At 40.3% G+C, this 17828-nt stretch overlaps 2 protein-coding genes across 3 annotated transcripts; one reads left to right on the top strand and one right to left on the bottom strand.

Moving 5' to 3' along the window:
- LOC134574821 (uncharacterized) lies at positions 1-9274 on the bottom strand. Its single transcript, XM_063433885.1, has 5 exons — positions 9177-9274; positions 2910-5327; positions 787-805; positions 152-181; positions 1-11 (listed from the first exon to the last, which is right to left on the bottom strand). The coding sequence occupies exons 2-5, from the start codon at positions 5316-5318 to the stop codon at positions 1-3; spliced, it is 2469 nt and encodes an 822-aa protein (XP_063289955.1). The 5' UTR covers positions 5319-5327; positions 9177-9274.
- Positions 9275-10206: 932 nt separating this feature from the next.
- Positions 10207-17596, top strand: LOC134574569 (gastrula zinc finger protein XlCGF26.1-like). Of its 2 annotated transcripts, none has more exons than XM_063433692.1 (5): positions 10207-10282; positions 12313-12427; positions 13330-13456; positions 13555-13665; positions 15984-17596. In XM_063433692.1, the coding sequence occupies exons 2-5, from the start codon at positions 12347-12349 to the stop codon at positions 17282-17284; spliced, it is 1620 nt and encodes a 539-aa protein (XP_063289762.1). In that variant the 5' UTR covers positions 10207-10282; positions 12313-12346; the 3' UTR covers positions 17285-17596. The 2 variants fall into 2 exon arrangements, with proteins under 2 accessions (XP_063289762.1, XP_063289763.1); XM_063433693.1 differs by having other exon boundaries at positions 10216-10282; positions 12286-12427.
- Positions 17597-17828: the final 232 nt, after the last annotated feature.

Below are 17828 nucleotides of genomic sequence, written 5' to 3'. Positions count from 1 at the left end.
TTAGAGGAAACCTGTAATACCAGAGAATACATCAAAATCTGGGATTTGAGATGCATTTCTTCAGGTATGTGCCTCTATATCATGTAATATTTGTGTGGAGATCCCTGTATTTCAATATTTTTATCACCAGCATAATTACCAGATCTTTTGCAGATTTTTTTTTTCAAGCTTAAGGATTTTCCGTAAGGTATGAATGAGAATTGTGAGAGACAGGAAAGTTTCAGAGTTCTGAATTTTAAAGAATTTCAAAGCTAAGTGTTAAGTTGGGAAAGATACAGAGAGTCAGATGAGAGCTGTTAGATTTTAGAAATGAGATGTTCCATCCCCAATTTTTAATGGAGAATGTCTCTATATGTCACTAGTTGACAGTGACCAATAGAGTAAGGTGGGCGTGTCTTCCCTACAGACTATCATCTAGATTTTGGTCAGTAGATTACATCACAGAAAATTCTTGTCAGGGGGTCCATTTACTATTTGGTATAATGGGTTAACTGTATTTCATAATGCGTTTGACATCATCAAAAACTGGTCAATCTTCAAAGGCTTTGGTAAATATAGTTATATGTGTTCAGAGAAACTGCTATGTTTATAAATGGGTTAATCCAGCCCTCAAATCCTCTAGTGGCTGTCTCACTGAAAGCCGCTAGAGGCGCTTGCGTGATTCACAGTGAGAGCACGCAAGCGCCCATAGGAAAGCATTGGTAATGCTTTCCTATGAGACCGGCTGAATGCGCGCGCAGCTCTTGCCACGCGTGCGCATTCAGCCGATTGGGAGGAGAGGAGGAGGATCGGAGGAGGAGAGCTCCCCGCCCAGCGCTGGAGAAAGGTAAGTTTTAACCCCTTTCCTCTCTCCAGAGCCCGGCGGGAGGGGGTGCCTGAGGGTGGGGGCACCCTCAGGGCACTATAGTGCCAGGAAAACGAGTATGTTTTCCTGGCACTATAGTGGTCCTTTAAATGTAAAACAAAGAATTTTGTTTATTTTATTGCCATTTTAAAAATATTTTATTATTATTTAAGATTGCATTATGTATACATGTAGGGTACCAAACGAAGCCCTGTTTTCCTTCTAAACAAAGCTATACAAAATGTATGGGTGCACTTAAACAGAATGGCTGAAATTGTGGTAAAATTAATGCATGGGGTTAGATTTTATTGGAAAGTGGTGAGGGGTGCTGGGATTTTACTTTGACACTTTTATTTCCACGGTGAGATGCAGATCAGTGCACTACAAATTTTTTTTTTTTTAAAAAAGCAAAATTTGCTGGTGTCCTTAAGGGTAAGTCCAGCTCCTGAAGCTGTGTCCTTAAGGGGTTAATGTATATATCATTTTTCTTCTATTATCTTTAAAGTAATATTCATGTATTTGTTATTAATATTTTTAATTAACAAACTTCAAGGTTATATTTTTTTTTGCAGGAATTTATGTAAGATAATTATTTTAAAAAAATTACAAAACAAGTAGACCCCCACCACCAAAGCAGAAGAAAAATTCAATAAATTTAAATGTTATAAGTCTACCACATCTTTTATTTCTATTCACTGCTTCCACTTGGGGTGTCTCAATCTCTTCCCTTTATCATTCTATTTGTATTTTTACAATCTCCATTTCTTCCCTTTTTTTTTTTTTTACTTCCTTCTCTTTTTTCATTTAAATTATGTATCTTCTTTATCTCTATACTCCATCTTTGACCACATATCCCCTCAGTTCCCCACTATATCCTGTTAGCCTGAGTTTCCAGTTTCTCACATTGCTTTCCCTGCTGCATAGTTTCATTTCTATATAAAAATGTACTTAACAATACAAAATACTTTTTTTTTTTATAACTGTATTGTACGATTTTATTCATACATAACCAGAAATGTAAAGCAAAAAAAATAAAAATGTGTTTTACAAACGATTATATACACTGCATATTTACACAAAAAGACATGGGAAAGGATTGGCTAAACGGGAGGGCAATGTCTTTTACAAATATAATTATAAACTAGCATAAAATGAAGAGCAGGAACAGTAGTCATGATTTCACAATGTACTTTGTCATACAATTTGCTGCATATTTACCCAGGATCGCAACATGCCTTCAAATCACCCTGTAATCAAACGTCTTCTTTTCTCTGTTTTGCCCATAAGCATCACACTGATGTCATAGCATCACACTGATGTCATAGTCTCCCTTCTGACATGCAGCTCACAGCACACTCACACACGCTCAAATAGTCACTCGTGCCTGAAACAGTTCTCTGACTTTGGATTACTGATATTGACTCTGTAAGGGGCTCAATGAGCAGACAGAAACCGAACTGGGCAGCATTCACCTTTAAGGCTCTTTAAAGATATGAACTTAGATCTGTTTTAGTGCAACCAGTGCACGTCCTGCTCATAGACATTTGCAGCAAGCAGTGTCCATGGGCTGCTGGAGTGTCAGACACATGGTTAATGATCTGGCTAGGTAGAAATAAAGTGTCAACCTGACAGTGTGTGCCCTCAACAAATCACCTTGCATTGTAAGTACTGCAGCAATATGCCCACATGCAGCATAACATTGCTCAAACAGCACCAAGTTTGCTAATCTGCTGGTCTGACAATATGACAATCAAGCAGAAGCCAATGCCGGCTGTAGATTTGCCCATTCAGCAGATCAACTAACATGGTGGTCCTTGGACTTTGCCCACAGGGACTGTGGCAGGTGCCTAAGTCGATCCAGCCTGAATCTTGTGCCTGGTGGTAGTGAAGTTTCAAATATATGCACACATCACTAATCAAAATGAAAGTAAAACAAAAATAGCAAACTGAAGGTAAGGTGACAATGTCATTTTTTGAGTAAAAACAGTCTACATGCTTTCATCTTGGATGAAATCTTAAAATATTTTTCCTTCAACAAACTAGTACTGGCTCAAGGTATGGATGCTAGATATATGGAAGAAGAAAGAGTAATTCTGGCATCCACATCACTTACAAAATCCTGCAATGCAAGTTTTAGAACATCAGCCAGCATGGGAAACAAATAGTCTGTAGACACAGAATTATGTATTTCTTTACCCTGACGGTTTTTATTTCTTTTGGGAAAAAACGGTTGATATCTAAGAGAGACACTTTGAGCAGTCCCTTTGCAAGCTCGGTGTACTGCAGCCTGCTTACGATTCACATTAGCATTGTAGGCCAAGACCGCTAACTTTGTCCTAGCTACCACACCATCAATGGAAAAGTGAACTCTATTTGGACGGTATTTCAAAACGACATTATGGTACACCTCCAGGTCCCCAGTGTGGCAGAAATCCGCCAGGTACGGCAAGTCTTTCTGTGTTTTGGGATCTGTTACAAATGAGCACAGTCTTGAGTAGGCTACAGTGTCTCTTTTCAACCAGGGACATGGTCGATCATTTGACTCTGTAATTGGTGCATGGTCGCAGCTGCTCAATACACCATCTGATTCCCAGGTGTGTTCATTCACAACATGCCTAATTAGTGACCTCCATCGGTTTTGGAGTAGTCCCACATCACCTTGGCATAAACAGCATGATGTCCACAAGTGATTAACTATTGCCATATTCCACGGGGCAAGCTCTTTGAACATCCTGTGTTTCGAAATGGATGTTAGTTTGTTGCTCATTTTTTTACAGTAGTGCCAGACATCAAACTGGTGCTTAATTGTTAAGTAATTCTCCCTCATCACTTTGCGAATGCCTACATGGAGATCAGTGACAACAGCAGCAATTTTCAATCCATTAGCTATTACTTTATCCATACACCTCGTGAATGTTTCTGATTCCGTAGCTACTGAGGACGTTGTTCCACTTACATGTTTAATGTTAAATTCAACTATTTTTTTGGTCTCTTCCTCAAGTAGAGTATACATATAGCACTTTGTGGTGGAGTCAGCGCTGTCACACTGGCCAGCGCCACAGAGCCTTACGGCCTTTCCTCTTAGAGTATTTAATATTGCCTTTCTGTCTGTCTGATGATGTAAATCTATGATGGGGAACAAAAACTTTTTTTGATATATATAGTGCACAGATTCTGAAATGAAAGGTACACCAAATATTTTGAAGAGTTCACTAACTTTTGTAAAATGCAAACCACTAAACAATATGGCAGCACTAGCCAGTATGTTGCCACACGATCTTCTGCCTAACATTGGCTGGCTTCTCCATAAGAGGCATCGATGATTAGCTTCACACATTGAATATATTGTTAATAACGATCCTGTTACAACTTTTTCTTTATAAATTATAGGTGCATTACAAAAATTGTCATACGTGCATATCTGTACAGTGCGCAAGAGCTCATCAAGGCAGGATTCAAATACTATAAACTTTTTCTCAGACACCAAATCTTCAGAGGAGGGCTCTGTTGAAAATGACAGTTCTCCTATTTCTGATGTTTCAATCTCTGGATCTGGATCGAGTAAAGCTGGGTCATGCATCGTTGATGCTCTTTCCGATTGTTTGAGTACAGATGACATTTGGGGGACTGGTGAAGACATAGTTTTACTGACGGCACATGGCAATCTTACTGATGTGGGTGAAGTGATGTGTGTTAAAACTCTGGGACATGACTGTAGAATATGAGATTTATCTAAAATAATTCCTTCTGTTGACTTTTCCTTAGTACTGCAAGCTCTGCCAATGTCTTTTTTTTCTTCAGCTACACCAGTCCATGTCCATACGTCATGCTTTTTAGCTAAATCGATAGTTGAAGTTGAAGCATCTCTTTTATTACCTGGCCATTTTGTCTGCGTAGAAACTGTTCTCTGTGTATTATATCTCGACGTTGAAATAGATTTATCACATGTATTTCTTACAGTATTGACTGCCCGATTACAGATTTTAGAAACATTAGGTACAATGTAGCCAACCTCTGAGGGATAGTCATGGTCTTGTACAACCACCACACTACCAGATCTGATGCTAGTTGCAATGAAAGTAGTTTGTAGAACACCAATTGGAGAACTGGTACCAATATTTGAACTAGTTTCTCCTAATATAGTTGGCATTTCTTGTGGAATGTTTAATACTCTATTGCTCCATTGAGGTTTATGAAAAATTGTGGGTACTGCTCCTGGTTTCAAATATTTTTTTTTTTTCCCCGTCTGAATGAAACAATCTGGCGAGAAATGATCCGAACATACTCTGAAAGTGTTGGCTTCCTTCCGCCGTGATAAAAGTTGGATGACAGCATCGATATTTTCAAAGTAGTCACCACTGGCTAGGAGCCATGCTTTTGCTTTTTTGTGTTCGTATGGAAAGCGATGTAAAGAGAAGTCCTCGGCATTTTTAGTTTGCCTATTTGTGCAGCCTATGACCATACACTTGGGCATTGTTTCTGTCTGAAGAAGAAAAAAAAGGATAGTTCATAAAGATAAGATTCCACCTCAGGAAATTAGAAATACAATATATAATATTATGACATTTTGGCAAAAAAACCAACAATTCTCCTATTATGGAAAAGAAAAAAAATTTGTGTAATGTAAGTGTCTTCCATATACTGCATTATGTAAGTGTCTTCCATATACTGCATTAGAGAAGCAAATGAATCACATGGGAAAAAGAAAGTACACGCTCTTTGAAATCTATGGTTTTATATAACAGGACATAATCATCTGTTCCTTAGCAGGTCCTAAAATTAGGTAAATAAACCTCAGATAAACAGCAACACTTGGCATATTACACCGGATCATGATTTATTTAAGAAAAATAAAGTCAAAATGGAGTGGCCATGTGTGAAAAACTAAGTACACCCTTACTGCTTCCAGAGCAAGAGGCTACGTAGCAGACAGGTGCTGCTAATCAAATGCCCTTGATTAACCCCTTAAGGACCAAACTTCTGGAATAAGAGGGAATCATGACATGTCACACACGTCATGTGTCCTTAAGGGGTTAAATAATCAGCAGCAGCAAGTTTGACCACATCTATAAATGCTGACGTTTTAGCAGTTTGCAGGTCTGGGGTTTTCAGGTTTGTGATAACACAATGCCAAGGAGGAAAGACTTCAGCAATGATCTTAAAGAAAGAACTAGGGACTAATGAAAGTATTTCGAAATATTGGGCAGACTAGATGGGCCGAATGGTTCTTATCTGCCGCCACATTCTATGTTTCAATTGTTGCTGCCCATAACTGGAGACTTATAAGGCCCTTTACAAACAATTTAAAAGTTTATCATTGCACATTGAGAAAGACTATTTAAAAATGGAAAACATTCAAGACAGTTGACAATTTTCCCAGGAGTGGACGTCCCAGCAAATTCACCTCAAGGTCAGACCGTGCAATGCTCAGAGAAATTGCAAAAAATCCAAGTGTTACATCTCAGACTCGACAGGCCTCAATTAGCAAGTTCAATTTTAAAGTTCATGAGAGTACAATTAGAAGATGATTGAAGAAGTACAGTTTGTTTGGAAGGGTTGTCTCTAAAAGAGACTGTCCCTGAAGCTGCCCAAATTGCATAGCTCTTAGGATTAGATAAAGGTCCAAAAGTGAATAGATCTGTGCAGCACAAACACCTCATAACGACTGTTAAGCACAGTGGTGGAGGGGTGATGGCTTGGGTTTATTTTTCAGCCACAGGACCTGGGAAGCTTGCAGTGATTGAGTCGAACATGAACTCCTCTGTATACCAAAGTATTGTAAAATCAAAGGTGAGGCCATCTGTCAGACAGTTAAAGCTTGGCGGAAATTGGGTCATGTAACAGGACAATGATCCCAAGCACACCAGCAAATCTACAACTGAATGGATGAAAAAGTCAAAGTCTTAAAATGGATCAGTCAAAGTCCAGACCTCAACCCGATTGATATGCTGTGTCTGGACCTTCGGAGAGCTGTGCATAAACAAAGGCCAGCAAACCTAAATGAAACGTTGTAAAGAATCGCCAAATTCCTCCACAAGGATGTGAGAGACTGATGAAGTCAGACAGAAAACGATTACTTCTAGTTATTGCTGGTTGCAGGTGGTTGTACAAGCTATTGAATCATAAGGTGTACTTTTTTCACACACGGCTTCTCCATTTTGCCTTTATTTTTGTTAAATCACGACATGGTGCAATATGTCATGTGTTGTTGTTCATCTGAGGTTGTATTTACCTAATTTTAAAACCTGCTAAGGAACAGATGATTGTTATTATGTCCTGATATGTAAAACCACGAGGGTGTACTTTCTTTTTTCCATAACGGTATGATTTATCTCCAGTAGTATAGAAACTCTATGTGCTTAAGGCCAGCTTTCTCATTTATGGCTTAAGACGTGTCTCTACACGGTTCCCTCTCGCTGACCATCACGTTCCTCACCACCTTTTTGTCCTCTCACCTATTCTTGTACCAGCCCCACACATCTTTCATGTCCCTGCCATGTCACTCACACATTCTAATAATAATTGCAGTCTTTGGGGAGCTAGGCAACCATGAGTGTCACTTCCCAATTTTGAGTGTGGATAAAAGGTTAACCACACACTCTTCAGTCCTGTCTTCACTTGTCAGTTGCAAATAAGCTTGGGCCCTGTAGTGTTATCAAAATTAATTGTACTTTTTGTGCAATATAATAATTTTTTACAAATATTTAGGTTTATTTTTCTAAAATAATACATTTAGAGAAAGAACGCTCCCAGCATCACAACCACTAAAGTGTGCTGTAGAGGTTATGATTGATATTGTTCCTATAAACCTTAAAATGTGTTGCTGTAAAGTGAAATTGGGGAGTTACTGATTGACTTAGAGCATCAGCTGACACTCTCGGATATGAGGCTCCCTGATTCAAGCTTCAATCAAAACTGGAAGGAAATGGGCAGAGCTAAGGGGTAATTTTGACAAAGTGTTCCTTTAAAATGCTGGTTTTGGTTGGATTCATTTTTCAATATATTTCCAAAACATATATAAATAAAAGTCAATCTTTTGTGGTTGAGCAAGTGGTCTTCATCGCCATCTAATGCAGAGCACTTTATACAGTCGCTCATGGTCCTGTGGTTCTAACGCAGTGAAGGAGTAAAAATACAGCCACTGGGTTTCCAGGCCCGCACTCCGACTCATTACTTAGTGCCGAACCAGAGCAATTATTATGGTGTGCACTTGTTGGAGAGGACTTGCTGTCCACTCACCAGAGTGCCAGTTAATGATTATTAACCTCTGCTGGACCACCAGTGATTTTAATCCCCTCCTTAAAAAAAATAAAAAATAAAAATAAGCAGGAAATGGATGCAGGAAAAATGCTTTTTAAATTTTGTTTTAATAATCTAAATCCACAAATGTCATACATTATCTCACATTATTGTGTAGTGTATTTCAGTGCAGCTTTGTGATACGGTTATGTAAAATGCCCGTTGCTCTGTTTTATAGCTGTGGAGCTCTGTGATCCAGTACTATGCACATTACTGTGAGTTTCATTGCGGAGGAGATAAATGGACACACACCGTACTTTACTGTGAGTTTTTCTTTTTTTGTGAAGTTTTGTGACACACTAATACACACTGCTCATTACTGTGCGTTGTAATGCCAGCGAGGTCATAGCTTTTCCCATGATTGTAGTACAGAGCAAAAAAAATTAAATAAATCTCAATAAGCAATATAACTCACAGTATTGTGTGACGTGGAAGAATAATTTGTGCTTGAAAAACGGATGTCTGCTTTGAAATGACAAACACATCGAAATTACGAATCATGGCGGCAATCACAACATCCATACCTCCCTATTTTGTGAATGGGTTTGCGGGTGGAGGGGTAGGTCAGCCTGGTGGGAGCACGGTTTCAGTGTTCTCTGTAGGGTCGTAATGCCCTGAATACAGGGCGAGTGTGTCTGATAATGCATTCGTGCTTTGCTCGTTGGGGACAGTTTCCACGGAAGCAGAACACCAGGGAACAGAATTGTGACGGAACCAAAGATTGGGACTGTCCCACCGAAATCGGGGCAGTTGGGAGGTATGCCTCCTTCAAACCTAGCTTAACCCATTAGACATAGTCTCTTTACTTTGTATTCCTTCTGAATGTGTTAGAATTTAATGGAATATCCCAAAGCGGTCAATACGAGTATTTTATATAAATATAATTTTGTATGAAATGCTCTGTAGTGACTGGGCTGCATTACAGCCTTGCTCTGTCACATGGCACCATAACCTGTAACTATCTGTCCCTCCCCCATAATAATATCTACAATACAGAGTTATAAACACTCACTCACTATGGCATCATACATACCCGAGCTCTCCCGCCTGCACCGTGATACCCTGAGCAGAGTGCTAAACACACAGTGTAATACTGTACTCTTACTCCTCGGGACACGCGCTGTGCGTCAAAATTCCGTGTTTAACTTCAAGTCTCTGCTACAGCAGCCATTTTGTTGGAGTCAAATTGCTCAGTTTAACTGGGGTTTATATGGACTCTGGAAAAATGACCGCCGATACTTACACCAATCTGTACTTTGCTATGGACATGGTACTGGCTGATCTCTAGTGTTTAGAGCCACATGAGAAGGATGATGCCTTCATCCCCATGGTTTATTCTAACACACAGCAGAGCCCTGGGATATGTAGTCCATCTCCCAGCAGGAATGCAAATATAAACATGGCATTTCATGTTTATTTTTTAATAAGCTGTCACTGTATTATTTGTTCTGTATTCACTGTACAGGATGTTTGATTTATGTGTGCACCTTTTATTAAGAGCTGAGTGGATGATGGGAATTGTAGTCCTGTGGGTTAGGAGCAGAGGTCTTGCTGATAATGTTATATAAGAAGAAGATATTCAGGATGCAGTGTGGCAGTGCATTGTCCAGAGGGACATTTTAGGATAATGAGAATGTAGTCTGTACATTGTGAACTGGGAGACGTGCAGTCTGTATGTGCTGCCTATGATGGGGTTTGGTTTAAATTGGAAAGTGATAGATGATGAGAATTGCCCTCATTGTGAATTATAATAGAGGCAGATAATAATTCGTTTGCTAATAGTATGGGGTGTGAGGCTGGTAATAACCTATCAGCCACACATTAACCCTCACATTGCTGGCAGTCCCACATTAACCCTCACATTGCTGGCAGTCACACATTAACCCTCACATTGCTGGCAGTCAGACACTGAGCCCGGGCTGGGCAGGTAATGTCGGTGTATATGGAGTATAACCGGTAACACACAGCCGCAATCAGAGCCTGGCAGCGAGAACTACATCTCCCGGCATTCATTGCGCCGCCCGGATATAGAAAGCTGACAGATCACCTGCCGACTGTGACGTCACAATCACGGGGCGCATGAGCGAATGACGCCGGGAGCTTCAACCGGCACTTCCGGGCCCCTGTCTGCAACTGCCGGTAACCGGGTGGACCGGGGGATAATAAACCGGGGACCGGGCTGGAATGGGGGATTATAAACCGGGGAACGGGGTATAATAAACGGGGGACCGGGCTGGAACGGGGGATAATAGACAGGGGGGGGGGGAACGGGGAATAATAAACCGGGGACCGGGCTGGAATGGGGGATAATAAACCGGGGAATAATAGACGGGGCTGGAACGGGGAATAATAAACCGGGGACCGGGCTGGAATGGGGGATAATAAACCGGGGAATAATAGACGGGGCTGGAACGGGGAATAATAAACCGGGGACCGGGCTGGAACGGGGGATAATAAACCGGGGAACGGGGAATAATAAACCGGGGACCGGGCTGGAATGGGGGATAACAAACCGGGGCCTGGGCTGGAACGGGGGATAATAAACCAGGGACTGGGTTGGAAAGGGTAATAATAAACCGGGGACCAGGCTGGAACAGGGGAATAATAGACGGGGCTGGAACGGGGGATAATAAACCGGGGACCGGGCTGGAACGGGGTATAATAGACGGAGCTGGAACGGGGGATAATAAACCGGGGACCGGGCTGGAACGGGGGATAATAAACCAGGAAACGGGGGATAATAAACCGGGGACCGGGCTGGAATGGGGGATAATAAACCGGGGGGAACGGGAAATAATAAACCAGGGACTGGGCTGGAAGGGGATAATAAACCAGGGACCGGGGGGAATAGGGAATAATAAACCGGGGACCGGGGGGAATAATAAACTGGGGACTGGGGGGAACGGGGGATAATAAACCGGGCACCGGGGACCGGGGGGAGCGGGGAATAAACCGTGGACCTGTTTAGTTTGTGAGTAAATGCATCTCATGTTTTTCTCACTAGCTTTTAAATGTCCCATTGTACAGCGCTACGGAATCTGATGGCGATATATATATATATATATATATATATAATAAAGGAGCCGTCACAGCACTATTACCATATACCATACTATTACCATATACTATACCATTACTATACTATTAACATATACTATTACCATATACCATATACCATACTATTACCATACTATTACCATATTCTATACCATACCATATACTATTACCATATACCATACTATTACCATAGAAACATAGAATGTGACGGCAGATAAGAACCATTCGGCCCATCTAGTCTGCCCAATTTTCTAAATACTTTCATTAGTCCCTAGCCTTATCTTATAGTTAGGATAGCCTTATGCCTTTCCCACGCATGCTTAAACTCCTTTACTGTGTTAACCTCTACCTCTTCAGCTGGAAGGCTATTCCATGCATCCACTACCCTCTCAGTAAACACTTCCTGATATTATTTTTAAACCTTTGCCCCTATACTATATACCATGCCATTACCATATACTATTACCATATACCATACCATTACCATATACTATAACATTACTCTACTTTTTACTATACCATTACCATACTATTACCATATACTATTACCATTACTATATACTATACTATTACCATACTGTTACCATATACCATACTATTACCATACCATTAATATACTGTTACCATACTATTATCATACCAGTCTGCTGTAGCAGTTATAATGTCAAGTTGAGTCGGCAGGTTTCCTTTCTTTATTTTGCCATTTGGAGCTAAGTGCCCACTGGAGACCTGGGGCCTTTCCCCCCACTTGCCAGGTTGTGGTAGCTTCACATTAGCTGTATTAGTCGTGGCTATATTTGTAGGCATTCATTGACCACGTCCGCTGACACACATCACATTTGTTATGCAATAGCATAATTCTAAACTTTTGGATTGTGTCAAACTGCTTGAACAAAGTAGAGAATGTTGGCACCATAACATTTTAGAATTTGGTGCCAATTCAGATATTTGTAAAAAAAAAAAAAAAAATGTTTGGTGATGTGTTTTGGGAAGTTTCTTTTTTGTTTTGGTTTATTAGCTGATCAAAACTATAGTTTTGTTGCACAGACTGGTATTAACATGTTTCATATATCCTGATGCTGTAGTTTACGTTGGTGTGTCTCATGTTGCAGGATTCAACGCCATGTTATATCCAATACTTTATGAATGATAAACTGGGAAAGACTGGAACTGATGGAGAAGATGATGAGTTACACATCAAAGATGGACTTCCAGTTCAGTGGACAGGTAAAGTTTGATTGATGGGAGATTAATGTAGTACTCCAAGGAGAGATTCAAAATATTATGAGAAATGGATTCTCCAGTGGTGTAAGATGGCACTTAGTGCAAAGCATTCTTTTCAGACATTTGCGCTACACTTTTGCCATTCCAGATGACACAGGACAAGAAGGTTGTGAGGTCTCTCCTTGTATTCTGCACAGCTAAAGGACCTGGCTGTTCTTATCGATATTATCATGCTATAGCTCAATAATTGGTTTTATGTTATCAGAGACCTGATTTTGTCCACACCACAGCCATGGTAGAAGACATGTGACCCTTGTTTTTATTTTATTTTTCTCTAGGTTGCTAAGGTTTAAAAAAGAAATCGTGCTTATTTTGTTCAACTTGCTTCTGCTAACCTATGCCAGGTCCATGTTTAATCAAAACATTTGTAATTACTTTTATTTATACCTTTGGGGAATTGTAACAGGGACAGGGTAGAAGGTTCTCAGGCTTGAGTACCAGAGTGTTGAATAGCTATTTTGTATCTCTCACCAAATACCTGTGTCTGAATTCCACATACCAAATGGGACTAAACCATTCGGCTGCATACGAGGCCATTCGGACAGCAAAACCCAGACATTGTTCACTCTATTTCACAATATATGGATTTTGCTGAGAAGGCTACAAATGAGGCTGAGCTTGGACTGGATTTCAGTCGCTTTGAACACTGCCGGATGGCTGAGATCCAGACTCAGGTTGTTAAAATCCCAGGCAAATCTTATGAGATTTGCCTGTCAGAGCACTCTGGTGAGAATTGAAAGCGTGGGAAAGCCTTTATAAAGGTTCTCGGAATCCAGAAGTTGTAGTTTGACTGATTCTCTCGCTGTGCCAATAAGAGATCCCAAGCCAAATAATGTCTTGTTTAGGGACAATATGCGTTTGACGAAGTCGCCATTTACTTCTCGGAGGATGAATGGGGCTGTTTAACAGAAGACGATAAAGAGCTTTACATGGACGTGATGATGGAGAATTATGAGTTACTCCGGTCTCTAGGTGAGAAAATGTCCTACCAGTCATGAGATATTTTACATGTGTCTGCCGCCATTGAAAAAACCTTTATCATTGCTCATAATAAATCTTCACACTCACAGGTTGGATTGATAGGAAACCTCCAATTATATCTGCTATCGAACAAAGAGAAGAGCCGTATGTGAGTTATCGCCAACAGTTCAAGAAGGAATGGCCTATAAATACTGGCACAGGTGAGAAGTAAATACTTTTGGCTGATTGTAATTTACAAAACAGTGTGATTATTGGGTTTAGGTAACTATTTGTCAGATGAAGTCTTAGGAAATGATCAAGGACGGAGAAAGTAAAAGTTCGTATTGTAATGGGTTCCAGATATAAGGGATAGTTGGGGAAAGTCTTGTAAGCAGGAGGAGAGGATTAGATGAGAGCTGGTAGAACATGAGTAATGTGGAGGAGATGGATAGGTGCATATTTTTCATATGAGAGGAGGGGAAAGGTGTGAAGGCTAGAGATAAATCTGGATATTGTCTGCATATGCATGCATATTGAAAAATGAAAGATTATTGCAAAAGAAGGGATGTGGAAAGCCAAGTCTGATCTTCGAGGGACACCAAGACAGATTGAAACAGAAGATGATTAGCTCCGCAGAAGAAACATTTGGATGAGTTTGAAGTGAGCTAGGTATGAGTTGCATCCCTACTGCCTATGGTGGAGAAGGTCAAAAAATACATTTTTCTGAGATCAAGTGACTGGAAAAGATTGCTATTAGAGCAGGTATATTTAATCTCTTACTAGTTATGTTCATATGCACTTTGTATAAATTACCCAAAATGTCACCCTTTCCATATTTAATTCAAAATCTCTCTCTTAGTTCTTCACATGATTTCTATGCCTGGTTTTATCCCTCACTTTCAATATTCCATATCTTGAAATAAATTACCTTCCATGGTATATTTTATAATTTAATTACTATCAGGGTTATTCGCAATTCTTAATAGCCCCCAAACAAAATGGTTTATATCCATCTGACTGCACACAGGGCCATTCAGACTGTAAAATCGGGACTTTGTTGTTGGAATAAATCAATGTCTGGACTTTGTAAATCAGGCCCCCAAATAGGCCTAAATTTTGTCTGAATTTAAGCCGGGCCGCACACCACTGGATAGCTGAAATCCGTCTATGTGCCTGCTAACAGCACTAGCAGCCATTGGACAAATAGTCTAAAACAATCGATAGCGCGAGGGTTAATTAAGTGGAACCTAGCCAATGCTCGCTAGCCAGCTGCCATATTATATCAATAAAAAAAAAATACAGTTAATACAATTTCTATAAGGGTCAGTAAGACCCCTCTGGTTCTATAATGGAGGTAATGTGCCTCCATATGCTACCACCTGTCATCCGTATGCCTCAACCTACCATTGTTGCCTAGTAGAAGAAATTGGGGGGGGAGGCATAGTGGACATCAGGTGAGGGCTACTTTAAATTTCAGGGGGAGGAACCTAGTGTCCTGGAAAAGGTGGGGGGCAGTAATACTTATAAAATATGGGGAGGGGAACCTAGTGTGGGTGGGTATTAATATTAAAGGGGGGGAACCGAGTACCCCCCACCCATTACTTATGCCTGCTGCTAGTAGAGGGAGGACCTAATGTCCCCTGCGCTGGCCCCACCTATGCCAGCTGATGGGGACCCTAATTAATTATAAAATAGAGGGGTGGGACATGCCATTGTTCACCACTCCAAACAATTGTAGCCTTCGCAGGTTGGCTAGGGGTCCCAAATCCCCTAACCATCCCACTGAAACAATGCCCCTATCTGCCCCCTCACCCTAATGGCGAGGCGTGGGGGCATAGATCTAAAACCTGTTAAAAAAAAAAAAAAAAAAAATTATCCATACCATTAGAGGTCTTATTTATTAAATTATTTCGTCCTTGAGCTCCAAAAGGCCAAATAATAAACACTATGCAGCACTGACACAGGAACAACCTCTAGAGGCTGTCTGAGTGACTGTTACCAGGCAGCAATGTAAACATTAAAAAGCCTGCCACGACAGGCTATGGACACCATTAAGCTGTAATGGCTCTGGTGACTATAGTGTCCCTTTAAAATAAAGTACCTTTTATTGCTTCATCTAAAATGTCCGGCTGGAGCAGCGGAAGGCACCATACTATGATGCTTATGTTTTGTGTAAGCATCGTCAGGGTTGTGCCTTCGCCTTGCTGTATGGCTCTAGCAGCAAATTTTAAATGAAGCTATTCTCCCTGCTTTTTCGCTTGTTCATACGTTAAATGCAGTGTTATGTCTGCCTACTTATTGGGATACCATAAGTACCATAACAACTGAATGTATTATGATGCCTGCTACAAAACTGAATGTCGGTTCTGCAAAGTTTAAAGGGCCGCAATCTGAAGCACTTCTAGTGGCTGTCTGAATTAAATGTGCATTCTGTTTCTATTTAGATTTGTTGTTTAGTGATGACATAGTAGTGGCATATTTTGTATTTCTGAATAAATTTAAAGTAAAATGATCCAATAATAATACCTTTTATTTCCAGCGGATGGATGCCTAAGAACTACACAGGATGGATTTCCTGACTCTGTTATTTTACCTGCCTGGGTAAAACCACTGAAAGATCTATGCAAATCTGCCGGGAATATTCTGCAGGCATCTGCCTTGTGTGAAGAAGGAAATCTTGCATGCACAATCATTTGGACACCCCTAGAACATACGCAGACTGGGGAAATGGGGTTTAACAAACCGATAAAAGCTGAAACCATTCCAGTATTAAAAGGCAGTAAGTATGATTATATTTATACTAGAAAGCATAATCAGAAAGTCCATCTAAAGAAAAAACGGTACTCATGTGCTGAATGTGGGAAATATTTTACCTTTGCAACACTCTTACGTAGACATCAGAGGATTCACACAGGAGAGAAACCATTTTCATGTTCTGAGTGTGGGAAACGGTTTACTCTTAAGTCAAGCCTTAACGAACATCGGAAAACCCATTTAACAAAGAAACTATCCTGTGAAAAATGTGGGAAATGTTTTACACGTTCCTCTGACCTTGTTTTGCATCAGAAGACTCACACTGGAGAGAAACCCTTTTCATGTCCAGATGATCAGAATTGGTTTGCTTCTAAGTCAAGTCTTACGTCGCGTAAGAAAACCCGAAGGAGTGAGAAACCATACAATTGTGCAGAATGTGGAAAATCTTTTAATAATTCTTCAGAGTTTGTTAGTCATCGAATGACCCACACAGCAGAGAAGCGATTTTGTTGCTCAGAATGTGGCAAATGTTTTACACTAAAATCAAGCCTTGTTACCCATGAATCGACTCACAAAGCAGTGAAACCATTCCCGTGTACTGAGTGCAAGAAATGTTTTTCTCACCTGTCTAGTCTTCGTGTGCATCAGAAAATTCATACAGGAGAGACACAATTCTCATGTAGTGAATGTGGGAAAGGTTTCACACGAAGCTCAGAATATGTAAAACACCAGAGGTCTCACACAGGAGAAAGCCCATTTTATTGCACTGAATGTGGGAAGGGTTTTTCCCAGAAATCAAATTTACTTCGACATTTAAAGAGTCACACAGGAGAGAAGCCCTTTTTATGTTCAGAATGTGGAAAGCGCTTTGTCCGTTCCAGTCATCTTGCTAGCCATCGAAGAGTACACACAGGAGAGAAGCCGTTTTCTTGCTCGGAATGTGGGAAGAATTTTGTTTGTAAAGGTAATCTTACTGTACATATGATGATTCACACAGGGAAGAAGCCATACTCCTGCTCCGAGTGTGGGAAAGGGTTTATGAGAAAAGCTTATCTTCTTCAACATCAGAAAATTCACGTGAGTTAAATTAATCTGTTTTGGCGTTCTAGGTGGGTTGCTATGCAAACAATTGGGTTTATTAATTAAAGAAGTCCATGTACTTTTTAACTTATGGTGAATATGCCCTAATATTGCCACTTTTTCGTCTCATGTTGCGTCAGAAACACGTTTTATCTTGACCCCTAGTTGTCTCTCCTTTATTTTCATAAAGATGACTTGACTAAAAGAAAAAAAAATAGCTTGTTTACAAATTGATGATAGCTGCTACAAGACTCTCTATGATTCTCAGTAAGTAAAACAAAAATCAATACTTCTAATATTGTGGACACATTGTCAGCATATGGCCACCATACCAGAGAAGCAGGTGATAAAATGATCAGAGTCACTGAACTTTTATGCTTGTGACTGAGGAATGATGTACTTTAACCAGTATAATCTCTCTTTTCCTTTTAATTATTTTTTCCTCGATAATAAGTTTTTTTTCATATTTCTTAGTCATAATTGCCAGACATGGTGGATCTATGTGTTTGTCTTGTTTCTTGTACACTATGCCTATTTTAAAGGGTATCTG

This window comes from Pelobates fuscus, chromosome 10 (assembly GCF_036172605.1).
Source record: "Pelobates fuscus isolate aPelFus1 chromosome 10, aPelFus1.pri, whole genome shotgun sequence".
In the NCBI taxonomy this organism is placed as follows: Eukaryota; Metazoa; Chordata; class Amphibia; order Anura; family Pelobatidae; genus Pelobates; species Pelobates fuscus.
Note: the sequence above shows the minus strand (reverse complement) of the source record. Positions and strands in the feature narration are given on the sequence as shown.

Bases quoted from the DNA above. Each gene is read 5' to 3' on its own strand.
- LOC134574821 (XM_063433885.1), bottom strand. From the start codon at position 5,318: ATGCCCAAGTGTATGGTCATAGGCTGCACAAATAGGCAAACTAAAAAT.
- LOC134574569 (XM_063433692.1), top strand. From the start codon at position 12,347: ATGATAAACTGGGAAAGACTGGAACTGATGGAGAAGATGATGAGTTAC. The intron at 13,457-13,554 runs GTGAGAAAATGT...TCACACTCACAG, and splicing joins TGAGTTACTCCGGTCTCTAG to GTTGGATTGATAGGAAACCT. The intron at 13,666-15,983 runs GTGAGAAGTAAA...TTTTATTTCCAG, and splicing joins GCCTATAAATACTGGCACAG to CGGATGGATGCCTAAGAACT.